The sequence below is a fragment of the Metopolophium dirhodum genome, chromosome 8 (assembly GCF_019925205.1).
Source record: "Metopolophium dirhodum isolate CAU chromosome 8, ASM1992520v1, whole genome shotgun sequence".
NCBI lineage: Eukaryota > Metazoa > Arthropoda > Insecta > Hemiptera > Aphididae > Metopolophium > Metopolophium dirhodum.
Window position 1 is genome coordinate 12,124,125 of NC_083567.1, and position 23,892 is coordinate 12,148,016.

At 26.4% G+C, this 23,892-nt stretch overlaps 2 protein-coding genes across 2 annotated transcripts in view; one reads left to right on the forward strand and one right to left on the reverse strand.

Annotated features, from left to right (window-relative positions):
• The window catches only part of LOC132949984 (PR domain zinc finger protein 10-like), a 54,580-nt gene extending 30,882 nt beyond the window's left edge, over window positions 1-23,698 (reverse strand). The window contains 7 exon segments of the mRNA XM_061021144.1: window positions 19,312-19,479; window positions 19,543-19,704; window positions 20,778-20,915; window positions 21,036-21,701; window positions 21,757-21,892; window positions 22,009-22,134; window positions 23,474-23,698. Of these exon segments, the coding sequence (XP_060877127.1) occupies window positions 19,312-19,479; window positions 19,543-19,704; window positions 20,778-20,915; window positions 21,036-21,701; window positions 21,757-21,892; window positions 22,009-22,122 (1,384 nt within the window). The 5' untranslated portion in view covers window positions 22,123-22,134; window positions 23,474-23,698.
• LOC132949985 (uncharacterized) lies at window positions 10,175-15,063 on the forward strand. Its single transcript, XM_061021145.1, has 2 exons — window positions 10,175-10,666; window positions 13,979-15,063. The coding sequence occupies exons 1-2, from the start codon at window positions 10,408-10,410 to the stop codon at window positions 14,377-14,379; spliced, it is 660 nt and encodes a 219-aa protein (XP_060877128.1). The 5' UTR covers window positions 10,175-10,407; the 3' UTR covers window positions 14,380-15,063.
• Window positions 23,699-23,892: the final 194 nt, after the last annotated feature.

Below are 23,892 nucleotides of genomic sequence, written 5' to 3' on the forward strand. Positions count from 1 at the left end.
TTTTTACAGATTATAATACTTTCTCCGGGTTTTAAATGTATTATCACTTGCGCATGTCTGTTTACAAACTTGAACATACAATAACGAGCCGCATCCATTAATTTAAAAAAAAAACATTTCAATTAACTTATTGGGGTACGGAGTTCACGTAAAACGCATATTACATATTCGATTAATTATTAATAATTTATCTCAACCAAACGATTATATTACATATGTTATAGCACATTTATATACACTGTGTAATGTATGGCGGAATATGATCAGTATGAGCACTAAACTGCATTTGCATTTTTGGATAGATTTCAAAGTAGTTTTTTATTAACTTGGCAATTTATAATACGCATTAGCGTACCTACGATTTATATACAATATTATGTTCTTTCAGATCCGTTTCAACTTTCAATTATTCGTATACACTTATATTATAACACAAAAATCACTCTTAAAAAAGCTAAAAAAATATAACAAAATAAAAAATACTTTCGAATTTTATTAAAAGTATCACTACTTATACAAGAAGACCTTGGTTTATAATAAACTCTAAGCTATTCGAATACATTTTATTTTATCGAAAAAATGAATATTTATGAGAGTATATAACAGATTAGTGTGTGCTCGGGATAGGTTTTCATTTTAAATGCTAAACCACCATAATATAGACATTATAGTAGTACATACGTATATTTTTTTATGTGGAATATGTATAAGATATTTTATAAAAAGATAACGTGGATAATAAAATCCACTTCCACTTGCGTCACTGCCCTTCCTATACTTTGCTCAAATTATTTGTCAAACATAAAAACAACTAAAATATTTTTTTTTTTTTAAATATAATAATTTTTTAAAAAATCAATTAAGTTACTCTACTCCGAAAGTGTCATCAATTGGTGGCTTTTTGATTCAAGACAAATATTAATTTTCTTAGGGTTATTTTTATATAGTTAACCATATATTATACTTACAATTAATACTCTAAGATCTTATAGTATCTTAACCATAGCAAATTGTGATAACAGACATATTGAGCAAATTACTAAAATATTTAAATGTTCTATTTCCAAATTAAATTATCTTTACGATTGAGTTTGTTCACTAACTGATTGCATAATCACTTGTATTATGTGCATAAATATTTTAAACATATATTTCATGGTATAAACATACAAATATATAAATTATAATTTATTATAAGAAACAACAAAAGTGTTATGATGATATTTTAATTTAAATTTATAATAATTTTATATATGTAAGTGATTTTTAAATTTCGAAAGTAATAATAATAAATTATGATATTCTATAATAATTAATAAATGGTATTAGCAATAATGTTCACTAGCATATAATCCTGCAAGTTTCGAACTGTAGTTATATCTATACTATTTTGTAGTATAATTATAGGTATGTATAATGGCTTTTCCCGCGGCATAACTCGATTTACAACTATACTTTAGTCACTACTTAATTATGCGTATCTAATAATTATAAGATTATAACCATAATAACAAAGCTAACATTTAATAAATAACAAATAAATATGTACATAATTTGAATTTTTTTATTCTATATAATCAGTTTATACTAATTTTTCTTACTAACTTTCACGAAGTGTTAAAATTATAACAAGATCTACAACAATTTACACCAAGTTCAAGTATATAGTATTATTTATGTTATTAAAAAATGTTGTCTCATACTATTAACTAGTATAGCCCATAGGTAGATAAACATATTGTTGTGTCATTAGACAAAATAATTTTATATGAACACTGAAAATATTAACTGAACAGAAACTTTGTAAACATTTACACTTTCATCACACTCAATAAATTTAATTTTTGATAGAAAATTTTTTAAATTTCTGTTTATTACATAAAAAATAATTTTGTAATTCAAATTTGAAATCTTAAAGGGAGGGGAGTTAAAAAGGTAAAGGTGGTGGTTGGAACGAAAGGTGCAATTTAAAAAAATCTTTTTAGTGCATGTGCATGCGCGAAAATGTAATAATAAGTTTTTTATATAGTAAAAAACGAATCACATTATCACGAATCAAAATATTTCGTTTTATCTTAATCGTTGAATACGCTGTGGTAGTACCTATGATAATATGAATAAGAAGTTCAGAGTATTTTCAATTAGTTTTAAATTTAAATAAATGTTTAACAATAGATTCAAATTCAATTTTTTAATTAGATTTAAGTCAATAAATCATGGCAATGGGTTGTTTTTTTTTATTGATATTTCAACCAATAATCTTATAACTTGACAATAAATTAAAGAATAAAGAAGAGAAACAAATTACACTATGTATGACAATGTCTGTAATTACTGTTTATTTGCTTTAAATATTAGTTTTTATTTAAAATTACAAATTTAAAAAATGTATAGGACTTTCAATGGGCGAATTTCAAATAGATATAAATTTGACCCAAATTGTTCTGGTATAAAACCCTCTATCTTAGAAATAAATGTATATTTACAAATTACAATATTTCTCGTATTTGATAATGGCTATCACGTTAATATTATAAATTATAATTATATAAGTACTGTATATGACTATAGTAGTATAGTGTATAAATGTGTAACATTGTTACTAATTAATAATAATTATGTACCTAGAAAATTTAAATTTAATTTGTGACAATAGTAGCATAAATTGTATGAAACATATTATTTTTCAATTGTTTTAATTGGATAGTTATCCAAAACTAGTACAAATCATGTGCAATTGTTTGATATCGGAAACTAATAATTATTTTAGTTTAATTGTAATGTTTATTCAATAAATAACATGTTCTTGATTACCTTTCAACTTCCATAATCAAATAGTATTAGTAATAGTAAACAATAACTAGAGCTAATATATTATTTCATTATTTACACAAAAGTACTCTATTAGTTAAATTATCTATGCACTTTTTGCCATTACGTATATTGTTATTTTCTATACGTAATGATATTCAAATAATATATCGATTAATTTTAAGCTATTTATACCGCGAACCTGTTCACACAGTTAAACAGTACGTCGGTACATCGGTATTAACTAATAGCAATACTATGTGATATAACATTGTAATAATCAGTAGTATAATATAAGCAATGTTTTTGGTAAAAATTAGATTAATCTACCGTATTATTAATAGAAAAATAAATTACTTATAGCATTACTTGCACTTAGCAATGCTAATAATAATAATACTTGTACGAAATATTCATAGCAAACAGAGTTTCATTGTTTTTGGCATGCAATGATTTATTGAATTCAAATTAAACACAATATATTCTGTAAGTGACCTACTCAATAATAACGAAATACACTCAAAACCTACTATACAGCAGTCCAACATCCTCAGTTAGGTTTTATTATTTGAAAACCTTATGCATTAGTTATGATATTTTTTTTTAATTTAAAGACATTCAGAGTAAGTTTACCGAATATTAGCAGTATGATAAATAATTTATATACAAAGTGCTTTACTATGTTTGTTCTCACCTGCCTATTTTATAATAAACTCTTCTCTCTGGTTACACCCTGCCAAACTCTTAAAACTTGAATCGTAAAAGATATTTACATAAATAACCCTGTATTAAAATTATCCTTTTTAAAGTTAAATTTACAAATTTTAAACATAATCATTTTGTTATTTCAAGTAAATCAATTACACTTTAAATTAAAATAATTGTTGCTCTTTAATACATAGTAACAATCTTTCAAAAGATTCGCAGGTTGGAAAAAAATAGTTGACAGAGACAAATATGGCGAGATTGATTATGTGTTACGGACATAAAGCTGAGCATTTAATAAAATTCCCGAGAAATATAATAGAAATGACCGACGTAATATAGAAATAATCATATTATATATAGCCCGGCATTTTATACAATTGGGCGGGTACCAAAAAAATGTCAGGCAATTTATTGAATGCCTAGATTTTTAGAATTTCCCGTAACATGTGTGTATTAAATCCAAAAACCATTGAAAACCTATCCTTATAACTAATACCATATTATTAATCAATGATCATTATGAGGCATAATATAGTGAATAAATTAATTAGTAAATCATAGATGTACATTAATGTCTCTTATTCCCTTCTCTTATATCTATACCAACTGTCGGATACGTATAGTTATAAATAATATACTATTGGAATTTTATTCAATGTTTACTTATATCTAAACTTTGCAATTTGTAAGTCAAAAATGAATTTAACATTTATGTAAGAATATAGTATTAATAGTTCTTCAAACTTTATACATAAATATTTATTTTTTTGAACTCCACAATTTACAAATAAGTGTCTATGCCCGATAATATAAATCACCCGATGGCTAGAAGTTATAGGTTTACATGGTTTACAGGTTATATTATGTTACTACAAACGCACGCACCGGTACACACTAAATCAAAATAAATTTACTCAAGAAGAAAAAAAGAAAAATCTTTCAAAGTATTATGTTAAAAGTTATAAGTGTCATCGATGAACGTACAATACTGAGTGAACGTGCATTAGTTCATTTTTGATAATCAAACAATATCTACAATAATAAAATTATAGAAGTACTAAGAATAAAAACAATATCTACAATAATTATCGAAGTACTAAGAATAAAATTAGAAATAATGTACTATTATCAAAGTAGGTACTAATAATAAAACTGGAAATAATTCAATAACTTTTATCGCACAATAATAACGCAAATTACAACGTCATTGTCAATTTAGTTGGTAAATTTATTTTTAAATTAAATAAATTTAAATTAGCTATACATTTTTTTTTAGGTAATTTTGTATTAAATTATTTAAATGCATTTCATTTTAGTTCAAAAATGATTTACTTTTGTATGAAATTCAAGAGTGTAATGTTTTAGGTAAAATCGAAAAAAATTAATTATTTTAAAATTTCCAAAAGCTGTAACTTATTCAATTTTAGGTTTAGAACTACGGTCAATGGATCAAAATTACTTAGAATAAAATAATCTATCCATATCCGGTGACAAAAATAGGTGTTGCAATTTAAAAAAAAAAAATTGTATTGAGCATGCGCATACTACAAGAGTTGAAATTTGTCCTTAAATGTGTACTTCAGTACTCCTTAGCTATTGCAGCAAACCGTATTTCAATCTAAGATTATTGGGCTGAGATATTTAGTGGTACATTTAAAACATTTAATATGTACTGATATATCTTATATGTCCATAAATTAATAAGATATTTATAACTTTCACAAATTTTATTTTTTGAGTCACATATAAATGGAAAATTATAAAAATGTTTTTATTATTTAAGTTGTTTAATATTTCGATATTGTATATTATATGATATTAAATATAAATACAACACCCATTCATTAAGCCGGTCCTACACGACTCGGCGAATAATCATCAATCGTGATGCTTTACGAGTCGTGTAGGAGGTGTTTTTGAATCGTACCTATGGCGATTATTTTTACTCACTCGCCGAGTCAGTCGTCGTTTCCCATGGGTTGTCGATAAATGCACAATGATCGACAAGTGTACGAGTTGTGTTGGAGCGACATAATCATCAAGTCAAAATACTCGGCGAACTTACGCGATTACGATGCTCGCCAAGTACACGAGTCGTGTGTGACCGGCTTTAGAACAAATTTAACTAAATACATACCTATTATATTTTGTGCATGATAATATGTATGATAATATGTATCAAACTGTATGCAATATATTCGTAATAATATAACTTATAACCAGTATTGAGACGTATTTAAACAAATAGTAAACTAATACATTTTTTAGATTCTGAGCGGAGCGTGGAAGCTAGTGGTTTTACAATGATGTTTTTTTTTTCCTGCAAACAAAATTTCTACTAGAGGAAGTGCTTTGATTTCCACATATAGTATCTTATATTTTAAATTGGATCAAAAATTGTATAAATTGGATCAAGATAGTACTTTTGAGAGGTCATTTTTCGATTTTCCTGATAGTTTTTTAACGCAACGGGAAAAACGACCAACATTTATTTTTCTAACTTATTTTTTTCTAACACTTTGTTTATCACCATAAAAACAAATAAAATTAAAAAAATTTCTAATTCCCACTAGGTATATTATATACAAATAATGGTTACTTATTAATAAATATTTATGATTCAAACATTTTCTTTCATCCGCTCAGAATCATTTTTTATCGAATGTAATCATAGCATTCAAATCGAATACTGTAATAATATACTATCCTGTCCTCGTCCGCATTATATTGTTGATTATTACTATTTTAAGGGATCTTTGCTCCTGAATTTTAAACATAACAAATTTAGTTTTAATAAAACTTAAGTTGACTACTTAGTTAAAGTGGTCTGATTTCTTGTGGTCTGGTGGGGGTTTAATGTCCCTAAACAAGAAATACATTAAACTAATTTTAACAAGAGTTATAAAAACTTGTAGATAAAAGTGTTACGAAAATTGAAAAATCAAAATCTACAAAATGTTACTTCAATTTAAAATCAGCAAATATACAATAACCAAATTCTCATATTTAGTATGAACCTAACATTTTAAAGTGTAATTGTGTTAACAAATTCATCTGGATACAAAACAAATATAATTGTTTTTCAACCACATCTAGATGTCTGAGTAAATCAATTTTTAGTTTGTTAAAAAAAATAATTATTTGTTCATATAAAATAAATGTTTTGTACTTTGGTGGTAAAAAATAATTGACGCTATTGATTTAATAGACTATAGAATTACATTACGAAAATAAAACTTACTTTCTACTTTATTTTCTTTATTGAAACCTTATCTATGAACTATCACTATAATGTGAGACACAAACTAAGTATCAAATGTTACAAAAAAAAGTAATAAGATATATGAGTCGAGCGTACGTAAAAGAAAATATAATATGAAACGCACAAAATCTAGTATTCTACTCCAATATAAATTACAGTTGTTTAATAACTAAAAATAGACAATGAGATTGCTTGTTTTAACTGTCGTAAGAGAAATCTATTTTATTTAAAATGTTTGTAAAGAATTTTGCAATTTGTATATTTAATTTAATTCGTATAGAAATATTTTAATTAAATACTCTTTTCCAAGATACATTTTCATTAATCAAGTGTGGAAAAAGACATTTTTTTTAAAAAAAAGCGAGTAAATGGGTGACGGTCTGCTTTACAAGAGGGTCACTGTAATGGGTGTAAAAAGAAAATTTTTTACAAATTTACAACTCAAAATAATTTGCAAATTTACATTTTTTTAGGAGCTTTGTCAAAATTTTAACATCAAACGATCATAAAAAAATAATCATGGTTTTACACTCAATTTTTTTTTAATTTTTGCAAACAACAACTTACGAGGAACTTTAAATTACATATTCAAGTTTTTTGACCAAGCAAAAATTTTTTGATCGATATTAATTTTAAAAATCTAATAATAATCGAAAATTTCATATGCCTATAAATAACTCAACATGAATCAAAATAGTTTGAAAAGCTTATAGCGTATAGAAAATGCTAATATAGACATTCTATAAAAATGTCAAGTAATTACAGTATTTTTTTTAAAGTTACACCAAAAACCAAAATAGATTTTGTCAAAAACCGATTTTGCGTAAAAATTTCCGTTTTTCCTTAATTTATTTTTTTTGTTTTTCTCGGCACTTGAATTTTACTTGAAATTTTAAATTTTTCTTCTTGAATACACCAATCAGATTCACTTTCCCACCAACTTAAGTTGAAAATCGAAGCAGTATTTCTACTAAACTTGTCGTGTACACAGACACAAAAAAATTTAAAAAAACACGCATCATAATAAAATTGCTCTAATCAGGATCTAAAATAAATACATTATTTTCATATGTTTTGAATATATAGTATATTTTTAACCAAAGCATAAAACTTAAAACAACTTAATAAGCTTTAATAACAACAAAAGTAATAATAGTACTATCTGCTTAAAATTGTAATATATTAATAATTATAAATGAAAGATCATAAAAAAAAAATGTATTTTCATTTCATCATACCATTGAAGTAACTTTATACAACATTTAATAAGTTGAATCTTAAATATAAAAAAAAGCGTTAAAAAACATTTGAATTTTTAAACAGTATTTAAACTTAAACGTTGCATTATTCTGTATGAACAATTTCTATTGTATATATATAAATATGTAGAACTATTAAATTATTATGCGATATTGCATTGCAATAAAAGAGCACTCATGAGTTAAATATTTTAACACCAGAGTATATTAAATAATAAATAAAAATATATAATAAGACTTGGAGTACTAAACCTATTATCAAAAAATCGTATATATAAGTAATAGGTATTTTTAAGTGAAATTATATTTTTGAAACATAAAATAAAATGTTTAAAATGCATGTAGGCACTATATTATAGTATACCTATTATATTTATTATATAATGATGTCCGGCAATCGTCTAAAATAATATAATAAGAAAAGTGTTAAAAATGGGTTGTTTGCTCACACTAACATCTTAATGTGCACGTTAATATTTCATGTAAATGGACCGTGTGACGTTTGATAAATTCAGCTAATTAATACTGTGATATTATATTATATACACAGTTGTTCTAACACTTATTTTTGGGACCAAACATTTTTATACTTAAAATTAACTGGTGAAGGTACTACATAGGTACGTCATACATGTAGTAGCATGATACTGTTCATTTTAATTAATTATATTAAGTAAATTAAAACCCCTAATAAATAAACAAAGTAAACTAGAGAATTAAACCAATTCCGTAGACAAGGAAAATCTAAATTACACATTGAAATCACAAATGTATATAAACTGGACGCATAAATAGTTAATACAATCATTTCTTGTTTAACTTATGAAACATATACAATATACATTATACCTAATAATTAATATAGATACTAAAATAGTTCAAAAAAATTTAAAAAAATATAACTTTTATCTGTTTTAAGCAAGGCTGTAACGAGTTAATAAGTTAAAGTTAAGTTAAAAAGTTAATTTTATTTTAACTTTTTAACTTAAATATTTCCTTTTGGCTTTTCATTAACTTAACTGTTAACTAACTAAATTTCTTTCTTAATTAACGTGAAATTAACGAGTTAATTTTTCATTTTAAGAAGTAAGTTAAGTTAATTTATTTTGTTTTTAATTTTATAATATTTCACTATTTCAGTCTATTTTGTTTTCATGTCAAAAAATATGTATCGTAAATTGTTTAAAGTTAAAAATGTATATCATTCGAATCTAACTTATATGGAAATACTGTATAAAGTATTAACACTATATCCTATAATTTAGTTTTGGGTTGGAAAAAAATTAAGCACGCTACTAGCGTTGTATAAACAAATTAACTTTTTTTAACTTAATAAAAAGTTAACAAAAAGTGCATATTAACTTAACTTAACTGAGTTAAAAAAAATCATTAACTAGCCCAGTCTTTGTTTTAAGAACAATTCGATGCATTAAAAACCTTTTCTACATTTATTAAATTTTACGTCAGACTTTTACGTTCACTTCACTTTTAGATTTCAGTTGTATGTCCATAAAATACATACAAGCACTGAAATTGTAAATATATAAATCATTTTAACATGATACATAATATTATATTATACATAGTAATTATAAATAAAATTCAAATAAAAATATTTTTTTTAATAAAATAGTACAAACCATTAAAAATGTATTATAGTACGAGCACGATGCTGATTTATGAGTAGATCATTTCGGGAATTAAAAATTAGAGTGTAGATACAAGTGTTAAAAAATCATTGTGAATCGTTCAGTCTGTAATAGAATATATGTGGAGGGAAAGAGGCGTACACAAATCGAAAGTTTGAAATCAAACGCGTATCGGATCATATGGAGGTAATATAGCAACCACCGGTGAATATGGGCAAGGAGAAATGAGTCAGGTTAAAACTTCTCCCCCCCCCTACCATAACCGAAAACGTTTCTAATGTAAGTAAAAACCCCGAAAGGCCTAAATTAGACATAACACGCCACCGGCCTGCATCTGGATTGTTGCAAACAGCACGTAATCGGTGGTTGGTGATGTAGGATGGCGGAGGGCCGGGAACTGTGTGACCCAGATAACATTTATTTCCAGATGATACGCGAGGAGCAGACGGAAACGCTACGCGTCCCGGGTATATGAAACCAGTTAAGCCTGTTTTCGAAATTAAAAATCAGCGGGCAAAATCCAAATGGCATTCGTAGGGTACGACAACCAAACAGTCATTCTGTACGTGAACGCGAACGCGTGCGGTGTTATTACTTTGTTCTAGTCGACAAAATATAAATCGTAAGGACATATAATACATACCTAGCTAATTGGTAAACGATATAGACATTTATTATAAATAAAACAAAGGTGTGTTAGTGATAGTAAATAGCAACGATGATTATGCGTATAGTGATAACGATCACAGTGGTGTGTCTCGCGATTTCGAGTTTATCTACGGCGACGGCGGAAGCGGAAGCTAGTCTACAACAGTCAGCGGAGGTACCGGAAACGAACGTACAGCAGCAAAACGTCGTCTCGGACGACGAAGGGATTAAAATCAACGTGTCTGCCATTGCCGCCAGGTTCATCAAAGATTACGTGACTCCAACATTATGCTCATACTCACCAGGATTTTGTGCCAAGCACCAACTAGGTAAGTCTGAACTATAATATGAATATTGTATTATTTTGCCTGATTGACAACAAAATACAATTTTCCCATAATTTTCCAAAATCAAATTAATCTGATAATAATGCGTTACTTTAAGTTGGCTCCCAAGCCTTGATAACCCGTTAGTATCGTTATCTACTCTGGATATTTCAGAAAGTCGTCTACAAAACATGTTATTACAGTATAACCTCATAATATTATCACACTTGTTTTTTTTGTTAACTCAAAAAATTAGAAATTTAAAATTTGAGTAATCAATTTAACTAATAATTATTTATTAATTATAAGGTTATGAGATATGACATGATTTAACAAATGCAATTTTTGCATGTAAAATTATATGTCAAACAAAATATGATTTATAGAGTTGATTCAATAAAAATCACATTTGAATAACTGATGTCATCAAAATTTGAATTTAAATCGATCTTAAGAAATGAAGGTAGATAAGTGATTACGCAAAAACTTCCTTTGTAAATATTTGTAAAAAACGTATGAAAAATCTTGTGTAAAATTGACAAGCTTTATGAATTCTTAACTACAAAATAATTTTTAAATTTTTATGATTTTGACGAATTTTGTCAAAATTTGAAATTCAAACGCAATTAAAAAAAAAATGTGATTATTTATATATTTTCGATATTTTTTAATTTCGGTAAGAACAATTTATGATGAACTTCGTATTACGTCATCAGGCTTTTTATTCAAAAGAGCACAAAATAAGCAAATTTGAAATTTATATATTATATAAATCATATTTTGAAAATTATATTATGTCTAGAAGACACTAATATATATATTTATACCTATATGAATATATTAATTGATAGCAATTCCATGTCTACAGTTATTCATTTTTGAATTACGACAACAATCGATTCTCTTAAAAACTTGCTGTATATTTCTTAGCCCTAGTTATAACTTATAATAATAACATTTAAAATTCGTTTTGAATTTAGCATAAAGATATGCCAATACAAAATACACTTAATTGATAAGGAACAAAAATCAGTTCAATATATAAACGTTTATCCAATATGACATTGTATTATGTTCAAGTTAATTTTGAATAAACAGATATCCAAATTATACATGACGTACACAATAACCCAGAAAATTGTTATCGATATTATCAACTATCAAATAATACGAATTCAATAAAAAAAAAGTGCGGTTATAGATTAAGTTATAATTTTTTTTGATTGGTAAATAATCATAAAACTAAATGCAATTTGACACTGTTCTTGGTCAGTTAAAACCGATAAAATTAAATTTTTTTAATGGTTGATATAAAGATATTTAAATTATTAATGTTTGATACTAAAAGCTAAAAGGTTAGGTTAGGCCAAAACCTGTCTTCCACAGTTGTTATGGTAATTTATGTTTTGGATAGACTATACTTGTTTTCCTAGTTTACAGAATAGCAATATCTTAATAACAGGTAACTTATATAGGTCTCGAAAAGTATGAAGCTCTACTTAAAAATATCATATTATGCTCGCAGTAAACATAAATTTAAATTTAAAACAAATAATATGTTCAGTAAAAAAAAATATGAATATTATACTTTTTAAAAAAAATAATTATTTGATTTCAAAGTAAATATGGGAGAAATTAACTACATACATTTTATAAAAACTCTCATTATCTATATTTTAAGCAAAAATTAAATCATATCACATCATATCATAGTCATGATATAATTAAAAACAAATTTTCCAATTTCGAAGATGCAATAATCAGCATTAATTTGGAATATAAACATGTTACATTGATTATTGATACATTTAGATGCAATCACAATTGTATTATATAAATAACATTTTAAAAACCAAAGATAAAAATAATAAATATCCATTCTTCATGAATTATATAATAACTATTATTCGTTGAATTTATACATAGATCAATAATATATATTGGTAATAAAGTAGTACCTGAGTAGACTTTCATGAAAAAAATAACACTATAAGATCCCCATTAAATATACTTACCAATAACTCCAACACCCTTAATTAATCCAAAATTATTTTTAATTTTCGAAAATAACATTATGTTATATGTTTTATAAAATCTAGGCATTTTGCAGCCTCACTAGGTACTAATAACAAATATATAATGATTTTCCAACTACTATGAATTGTAGAAAATATTACTTAAAAATGGATAGCGTTGGTATATCTAATTTAGCTATTTGTGGTGTAGAGGTTATCAGTATCTTAATAAAATGATATAATTTTTAGTAGATTTTAAAAAAGATAAAAGTAGGTACACCTGTTTTAAAAATAATAATTATAGATTTAGTGGTAGGTACTAGGAACATATTATTTACTATGTGTATTTATAACGGAAGTTAAAACTGCTTAAAGTAATTACATTTATAGCATTATATATAAAACAATATGTATATTGTATAAATTGTTTGCATTATTAACACAGATATGCCATAAATATTTTTGAACATTTGTGTATACAATAGGAAATGTATAAGTATTATTCCACTTCTCAGCTTTAATTACTGTAATTATTACATTCATTTATACGTTTTAACAAAGATATACTTTGATGACTGAATCGCTTAGTTACTAAGAGTATGTAATTAAAATGGAAATAATTATTCATGACGGACATAATGTTTGATTGGATTCTTTAATTACTTATAACAAAATACATCTTGACTAGAATAAGGTTCTAAAAATACGAATTTTCACAAAAATGTATTCATTTATATAATTTACAAACATTTTCATTTACAACGGTCATAAAAACGGTCATATTTTCAAATTTGATAACATAATATATAGTAATAATCTACAAATTTATAAAATTGTGAAATGATCTCCATCTATAAATATAGATAACTAACTTCAATAAAATAAAAATAATTTATTTTATTTTATAAAACAGCACAATAATATTGCTTTTAATTGATCTTAAGTAATACGTATATTCACACACGTCTTACAAACATACAAAATAGCATATTTTCGCACAACAAAACCAATTCTGTTTTGTTACCTTATATAAGAAAGTGTATTTACCTATCATCAACCTTAATGGTAAAAATATTATCAAGGACACCTTGTAGGCTTTTATAAGTAATAGGTACAATAGGTACATAATAGTACACAACATTAGTGCATTCAAATTTTGATTTAAAACCACACAAAATTACCGATATATTGGCATAAAAAAATCGAAAAAATACCACCTCCCCACTCCATCTATCACCATACCCAAGCTAAACAGTGGGGACGGCATTAACTGAGTATAATATATTGTTTTCAATTTCAGAGAGCAGAGATATCAAAAGCTATTTGGCCACTGCCGGAACATTATTCGCGGGAGTGTTGGGCGTTATGATGACTAAAATCACAGTTCTGATTGTTCTATCGGTGCTCTCCACAGTCATCGGAAAATTGCTGCTACTCTACGCATTCTTCAAGACCGTCCACACCATACCACACCACGACCATCACAGCTACAAGTCAGCCCACCACAACGCACAGCCGTTCGTCAAGTATACCAAGGACAAGTACTACATCAAGCACTCACCGTCAATTCTTAGTCACGATGTGGTCGCCGACTCACCTCTTGATTACGAGGCCTCCCCTTACCATGCTCATTCACCATACGCCCTGGAATCTACTGTCCATGACCATAAGTTAAAAGGAGTGTCTTACTACAAACGATAACGCACCACCACTACGCTCCGTCCTTGGTCAGTTGTATAGCCATCCAATCAACTTCATAGGCAAAGACACGACTTATTTTATAATTTCTACACGGTTTTACGATATATTTTTGTAATAATGCGCCAGCTCCCGTCGCCTTGTCCGGTCGAAGATGATCGAGGACGGAATCACAAATGATGATCCCCATTAATACCCTTAATAATCAGCTTGCTTGTCATCGATCATTGGATCTAAGACTTGAAAAGCGTACCTATGCGTCGACAAAACGCCAGCGTTCTTTACAAGTTCTTCTTAATTTATTTTTAATTTGTTATACCGCAAAATGCTGTATATATTATTACTGTATTATTATATTTAAATCGTCGTCAAAACAATGCAATTATTTATTCTTTGTTTTAGCGTCATATCGATAATTTATTACTCAATATTATTATTATTTATTTATTTAATTGTATGATTGCTATTGATTTCTGAAAATTACAATAATCAGAATGAAATGTATTCATAATGTTTACACAAAACTAGTCTTTATATAATATACAGTCATATTACCTATTTATTATTTATTATTTATTATTTTATACATAATTATTTTTAATAATTAACAATAAATATACCTAATATAATATTGTATAGTTATATTGATGAAAAATTAAATAATGGTTATCAATTCATACAATTTAACTCAAGTCCTTGTTATATGTGTTTTTATTATTACCGTTCTACAAAAAATATATATGTATATTGTATACATTATGATTATAATTGTACATATTGTATATACATTTAAAAAAATCCAATCTGGATGATAAGTGGCAAATGGTAATATAATACAAATTTTGGTCAGGTAAATAATAATATGCGATATCCACGAAATTTGATCCGACGTCAAAATATCCTGCACTAAAAATATCCAGCCTAAAAATGTCCGGTTAAATAAAATGAAAAGGTAACAATATTTTACAAAAATGTCTAACAAAAAAATAGTTAACTAAAACTTATACACGATACAAACTTAATAAACGAATCTAATCAGCTATCATAACAATTTATCTAATATCAATTATTATTGTGACAGAGATAGTTCGTAATATGAAAAACTGGTTGTTTTCCGGTTTTACATTTTACTTATAGCCTATACTCTATACTCTATAGTATACAGGGTTGAATAACACTTGTGTATTATTTTATATTTTATTTGTTTACTATAGTAAACAAATATGTATAATATATATAACACTTATAAAGCCAAATGGCATAAATATATACTGATACATAAAGGTAATCTTTATGGTATCCATAACAAATACAATATAGAGACAAAAGTCTATAAAATCTGTAATCATAAAAGTTCTCTCTTTCAATGCGCACAACCACAATTTTCAAGTGAACCAACAAAATTGGATATTAATAATTAATTTTCATCAAAATATCAAAACATTTTTGTATGCGTTACTTTTAAATATTAGTAGTTTAATTATTTTTTCTTTTAACTGGACATTTTTATCATTTTTATTAATAAGTAAATAAATATATAAGTTAATTAATTTTAAATTTTGAGCGGAGCGACTTTTTGCGGGAAACTTCTGTACCACTAAACTTCACTTATCAAAAACATAAATACTTATAGCTCAAAAATACTCATCCAAAATTCAGTTTTATACATCAAAGTAATAAAAAAATATTCTCCTTTGGAATGAAGAATAAAAAATTCATATTTTCATATAAAAAAAGGTGGGTAAGTGGATGTCGCTCTAAATAGTAGGTTACAAGTGGGTCACTGTAATGGATGGTGTTAAATTTGAATTCAATGATATAATATCATTGTATAAGAAAAACGATTTTGATCGAAAACGGTCAGTCAGCCTATGATTATTACCAAGTATATTTTGATGATATTATTGTGGATAAAGTAATTTATATATAACCTATTTACGTGGAGCCTTGTTTTAAATTTTCAATCCTTAGCTATAAAAGTTAAACATTTTATACATTTTTAACTACAAAATAGTTATTAAATTTTAAATTTGATAAATTTTGTCAACATTTAAACTTTAAATGCTTATAAAAATAAATTGTGCATATATATTTTTAAAATTTTTCAACTGCTATTGTAACAATATATTAGGAGCCTCGCATTAAATTTTTACGCATTTTTACCCAACAAATAAACTTTTATTGATATTTATAGAAAAAAAAACTAAAAAAATTGAAAACTGACAATGTCCGTAAACAGCTCTGAAAGAGTCAAATTATTTTCAAAATTGTATAGTGTATAGAAAATGCTAATATAAACATTAAGTGAAATTTTCAAGTATCTACAGTCATACGTTTTTTAATTACAACAAAATAAGAAAACCGTTACATGAAAAATCAAGTGAATATCAAATGTTGTAAAAATATGAATTTCAAACGCTCATAAAAATTTAATTTGACTTTCTTGTAGACATTTTTTTTTTTGATTAAGGTAGACAAAATTATTGATAATATTGTATTACATTTTCAAATTCAAATCTTAGAGTTAAAAAGACAAAATTTTATGAATTCTCAACTCAAAATAATTTGTTAATTTTCGTGATTTTCCCGTATTTTGTCAAGATTTGAACTTTAAATACTTATAAATAAAAACTGTGATTATTAATATTTTTCAAATGTCATTGTAACAATATAGTAGGAGCCTTGTATTAAATTTTCAAGCTTTTTTAACAAACAAATAAAGTTTTATTGACATCCATAGAAAAAAATACTAATAAAATTGGAAACTGAAAATGTTCCTAAACAGTTCAAAACAAATTAAAATATTTTTTAAATTTTATCATGTATAGAAATTGCAAATATAAACAACCAGTGAAAATTTCATGTATATACGTTAATTTGTTTTAGAGTTACACCAAAAACCAAAATCGATTGTCTCGAAACTTTTGTTTAAAAATTCCGGTTTTTTCTTAATTTTTCTTTTGTTTTTCACGGCGCTTTTGAAAACTACTGGGAAATTTTTTCTTTTGAACCCCCTAAAGTACCAACTAGATTCACTTTCCTATCAGAAAAGATACTGTTGAAAAAAATCCAAGCACTTTTACTGTCCTAAAAGGTGATGACAGACACAAAAAAAAATAAAAAAATTAAAACACACATCATTGTAAAATCAATACATTCATCGTTCCACTCAGAATCTAAAAGATAAACAATTAAAAAAAATAACGATGAAAAATATTAGGTAGGTACCTAATAAATATACTTGTTTAGTTAACTGTTGTTTTTTAATGACTAAATTATGCAAAAAAATAAATATTTTCAAACATTTTAATAGTTTTTTTTTTTAAATAATGAGTGTTTTACATTAAATGTGTATGGATACTTATAAGTAAAGGTAGGTATTACGGTTATTTATTTATTTATGCATATGACAATAACCGTTATTGCATTCACTTGACACCTCGCTTGACACGTACACGAGACGACGGCGATGCGCTTACAGTGTCGGTTACGGTTTACTCGTCCGTAACACTAAAAACAACTAAATGACTAATTGTAGATCCGTCATAATATACGCGGACTGTAGCGCCGATCTCACCTATCGAATGGAAAAATGCCCCAGATAATTTTTATTGAGTGGGTGTACCGCGTTGGTGAGACATTGGAATTGAGCATTTTTGATTTCTATAACGTCTAAACGTTCTTAAGTGTTTAACTCAATATGTATATATTTTTATAATACATGGCAACATATTTTTGGGAAGGTTAAGTACTTGTAGTCTGTAGAAATTCTTTCACCCCGGTGATTTAAAAATAGATTGGCGCCACTATACACAGATAATATGCATATTAGGCAGTACCTATTTCAAATTTTAATAAATGTATCCGGTATTTGTTTATTACCGATATCTGCGGTATTACCTGTTATACGGTATTTACCGAAAATACAGTAGGTACCTCGGTAATTATCGAAAATACCATACCCCAGCAAATTTATTAGTGTTTCTAAGTTTCTAACCTAGGATAGGGCTATTATAATTTATAATATGTCATCGCGATTATATAAAAATAATAAATAATAAAAGTAGATATACGATTTACGGTATTTTCGGTAACAACGGTAATTACCGATTCACTGTATACCGGTATACCGAAAATAACGTCAGCCCTAGTTAGAGGTGCTCCGCACAAGACACGATAAATATTGAATGTAACCACGTTTCATGAATCACATACACATAGTCGCATTGATATTATATTAAACGTTTTTATCGCTTTATTGACATAGCATTGTGATCTCCTCGATCATATTATTTTAAAGAGTAATCACTCTATTTAAACTAAGAATTAACTTGTATTCAGTATTGCGCTGACTGTTGAGTGTAATGGAAGGTAAACACATTTTTACTATATTTAGTATTCATGTTGCTATTTCCTAGCATTCTAAAATATTTGTATTGTGTGATCTCTAATCTCTATAATATTATGTCCTGAACTTTTAAGTGTTATTAAAATAACTTATATTGTTAAATCTTTAACATTATTTTGTTGAATGTTTCAATTATAAATGTAGTCAATTTTAAAAAGAATATAATATACGAGTAAAATTAATAAAAACTAAAAAAAGAAAGTATATTTCATCATCCAAATATTTAGTTTAATTAAGTTTAGTACCTGTTAAATTCTTTCAAAAGTTATATATTTTATTACTTTTATAGTTTTATCTTCAAACGTGATAATTAAAAAAAACATCCTACAAGTAAAACATACCCTATAATTGGTAGGGATTTAGCTCTATTCTACAATTTCTAGTTTGAATTGAAATATAAATAATTGAAATAGGTAACGTAAAAATTAACTCAAACTCAAAATTAAATAATTACCTATCTGTATAATGTATACATATGCATGCTAGGTGATAACAAAATAATTAATTAATCCATTAAAACCACTTACCTTCATTTGACACATCAATTCGTCTAAACTGTTTATCTACTTCCAACAAATATTTAAATTCATCATTGATAGACTCTTCAGCACACTCTTCATCTTTGATATTAATACCCTCTAATGGACCAAATTGAGTATGTTTTTGAACTGTTTTTCTTGCAAATACTCCAAACTCTTTAACAAGGAATATTTATAATTATATAATTAAATCAACACATCATTCTTTAACAAACTCACTATTATTTACAATTTCTTGAGTTTTAATTTTCATGATTCTTAAATGTGTAGCAGGTAATGACGCTCTAGCTCTCGTTTGTACAGCTAGGTCGATGATACTACTCACTTGGTGTATTGGACAGTTTGATTCATTTTGATAAAGCTTATTACAATCTTCACACCCTAAAAAAATCACGAAAATGCTTGACATAAATACAATTTAAATCACAAGAAATAAAATGTATTATAAATTTAGAATTTGTTCATAATAAAAAATTCAAATATATTTTCCTAATATTAACTGGATAATATTACTATATTCGATAGTATGCAATAAAGAACCAATATTTTATAAATATTATTTGCAAAAAATTGTTTTACTTTATATGATATACTCCTATAAATAAAATAGCATTGCACTATACATCAATTATATTTTAAAATTGACTGTAAAATCAAAATTTTTTTATCAAGAATTATTACAATCAATGTGTTATTTATATTACATGTTGCATCCTAATTACAAGTATTTGAATGTTTTCCATCAGTGTGAACAAAAACCAGTTTGTTGATAGAAAAATCACCAATAAATTTAACAATATTTCAACCTTGATTGTTCTATACATTTAACTTTTAATGAAATGTTCAATACTAATATAATATTAAACCAGCACATTTAACTAAAGGCTGTAGTCTACAGCTAAAAAGATAAAAAATCAATAATACAGCCTGGCTAAATGAAAATAGAGTAGCAGAACTTATTTAATTGCAACCTTATAATATAAACCTTTGACATCCCAGTTCTGGAAAAGTACCTAATGCGCTAAGATTGGATAACATTTAATAGAATTATGTTCTGGAAAAAAAGTGTACAAATGGAAAATGAGAGACCAGCCTATAATTATGGCCACATGCCCACAATACAGTCTACATCCAACGTATTAAATGCCTGTCCTACCCGTGCCTTCGGAGAACCCACAGAAGAACAATGTCAGTGCCACCCCTCAGTACTCAATGAACACCATGAGTCACCGACAATTCTGTCAAATGGATAATGATACTTGAGGTCCGTTGTGGAAAAATTGAATTATTATCATAACTACAAATAAGTTACCTTTTAGTATTTTAAAATTTAATTTAATTATATATTATCTTTTCTAAATTATTTATTTGTTGTTTGTACATAGTCTGTAACACTAGGTTCTATACATACAATAATAATAATAATAATTTCACATAATTTTGCTAATACTTACAATATTCTATTAGAGCTGGTGGTTTTGGATTAATTCTACTAATAAAATTAATACTTATATCTTCATCAATGCATTGTGGTTGTCTAACAAATTCTTCTGCTATCTTTTCAATTGTTTCTTTTGACATTCTTTGAAAACCTTAATAAAAATAATAAAAAGATTATTTTTTAATTTAGGATTTGTTTAATTGTTTAATCAAGACATAAAGTTGTTTAAATCTTATAAGTAAATCAATCTAAATATCTGTTCTATAAATACCTGAACTATGTTGATGATGATCAACATCAAGTGAAACACTTTCAGATCCTACATCAAGTCTTCCTTTTAACTGACTACTGTTAAGTGGAATTTGTGATTCATCAACAACTGCTATATCACAAGTGTCAATATCATCCACTAATTCTTCGTGATTGACTAGTAACTCTACATTATGATGTGATTTTGGAGATGATAATAAACTTAGATCGTCTATCGACACTATTTTCTGGGCAATATGATTATTTTGAACAGATCTAGACTGTGGTACCGTATAAAATTCATTTTCATCACTATTTAACACATCATTTTCTTTCAAAGTCAATTCAATATAGCTACCACCATTTTCGGAAAAGATAAAACGATTGTTCCCAGTCTCTAAAATCATATTTTGATTACTTCCTAGATTATTGACAAAATTATCAGTTTGTTTGGGAATAAATGATAACTGATCAATTTGTACTAAGGAATTGTCATGCGATAGATTATCCATGACTGAATGTCTATTAGACACTTGAGACATATTATTTGTTTTAATATGATATAAATCATTTTGAAAATACTGATCTGGTATGGATACCATAGCCTCCACTTCTGACATGCTGTTGTATTCTGGTAACATTACAGTTTGTGAGTGCTTGGTCATTCCAAAATCTGTAGCTTGATTATCTAAAAAAATATTATACAATAAATTTAAATTAAATAAGTATATATTTTCAGTTACCAAGAACTGTCATGGAATGCATATCATTGTTGGTTAATACATCAAATGGACGGCCGTTGGTATCTGTTAATACAATATTATCATCTGTGAACGTATCTTTAATGAAGTCAATATTTTTAAACTTCATACCACCAATCTAAAACAAAATATTAAAATAGGTTCCCAAAAAACATTTTGATAATCATTAGTCATTACATAGTATAATAATAACACATTTTTTTCATTTTTTTTTAGTTAAAAAAGTTATGTTACCACAAAATGACCCGTGTTGTGTTTCATTCCTGAAGGCCCTGGTCTATTTATATCATCATCTTGATCAAAATCATCTGGACACCAATCAGTACTTGAACCTTGTTTTAAATCCATCGTTGAACAATACTAAAAAACAATGAACATTTTGTTTATTTCTAATTTATGTTAACAATATTGTAAAATCGACAGCTTGAAAGGGTTCAGCAAATAGTTCAGCTACTTTCTAGGTATTGTTTGTCCTCCTTACGATTATTATCCTGTTGTCACTTATCTTAGTTTTGTGCTGAGCGCACATTATTTTGGTAAAAAATGTTTATAAGACCTACTGACTAGTGTTATTGATTCTCCAACCTTACTTTCCCTAGTTACATTTAAAGTTCCCCAACGATCTTCTCGCTGTACTTCTACATTCCACTTACCCTTCAGTTCCGCCAACTACACGAGTAATGAACCTTTAAGACGTTTGATGTCGCATGCCAACCCTACATGTAATTTTTTTTAATTTTTGATTATTACACTTAATTAAACAAAAATCTATATGTATTTACATACATTTTCTATGTAATATTAATTCTATTGCTTTACCTTACCTTGTATATTAATCTACCTAATTATACAAAGGGCTCAGCTCGTATATTTTATAATAAATAAAACCATATTTTTTTTAAATTATCAAATTAAAAATGAAAGTCTTAAGATTTTATACAATTTGTAAGTTATCATGGTACCAAACACAAATTTCTATTGGGATAAATAACCAAGTAGCCTTTGATATAACACAATAATGTGATAAGAGTAAACAAATATTTAAAATTATTTTTACCTTAGTGATTTTAAAACATCTTAACACCACTATTTTTAAGTATAAAATTATTAAAATTTAAATTTCTATAAACACATTATTACCTAATAGCCAAGCATAAATATACATTGTTTAAAATAATAACAATAATTATCAGCGGATTATCGTAATCAACTATTTACGTTAAACAGAAAAATATCATTGTACAATTCAGTAAGCTTTATTTTATTTTCAAAAAATAATCTGAGAGTATAATTTAATAAAAATATAAGAACAATTTCAAAAAACTAATTTTGGGATTAACCTATAATTTGACAAATAAAATTCATAAATTTAATATAATATTAAATAAACAAAATAAATGTTGTATCAAAATATACATTAATACTATATGTAGCTATATGAAAACATATTATTACACGTTAGCTATTACGTTTCATAAAATAACCTAGCTATACCAATTTAGGATAAGATACAAAACAAATTTGGTTCAACTAAAAAGTAAAAAATTATTATATTAGAGTTAGGTATCAGTGGCAAGTTTATTTTTAAATGCTCGCAAATCATAACTTTTTAAGGTTTGGATGCATAATTTAAAATTATCTACTACATTAATAAACGGTTTACGACCGATGTTAAATATTATTGTAAATAGACACTTACTTTTGTGTTATATCTGTAAGGTTACACCAAAGTTTATCCGATTTAAAACAAACTATAATACAATACTGTCAACATTTTCATAGTTAACGACATTTACACATTTTCAAAGTGTTATGTGTAAAACAGTATTACGACATTTTAGTAATGAAGTAAAAAATCAAAAGTAAAAGGCTGATGATTTACGAACATAATTTTAACGACCAAATTTCAGCACTATCGTTTTGGATTTTGTTGATGAAAAAAATATTATGATAAGGCTATTCAGATTTCAGCTGATAACGTTTTATCTGCCAGCTGTGCAATCGCCACATCTCTTAGTTAATTTTTCCCGCTATTCGACTTTCGAAATTCGAAACACCATAGGTGCACATAGGCGGTGCTAGGGGGTACTTACTGCTTCGCACCTCCAGGCTTCAAAT

Coding starts and splice junctions, on each gene's coding strand:
- LOC132949985 (XM_061021145.1), top strand. CDS start 10,408: ATGATTATGCGTATAGTGATAACGATCACAGTGGTGTGTCTCGCGATT. Junction 10,667..13,978: donor TTGTGCCAAGCACCAACTAG/GTAAGTCTGAAC, acceptor TTTCAATTTCAG/AGAGCAGAGATATCAAAAGC.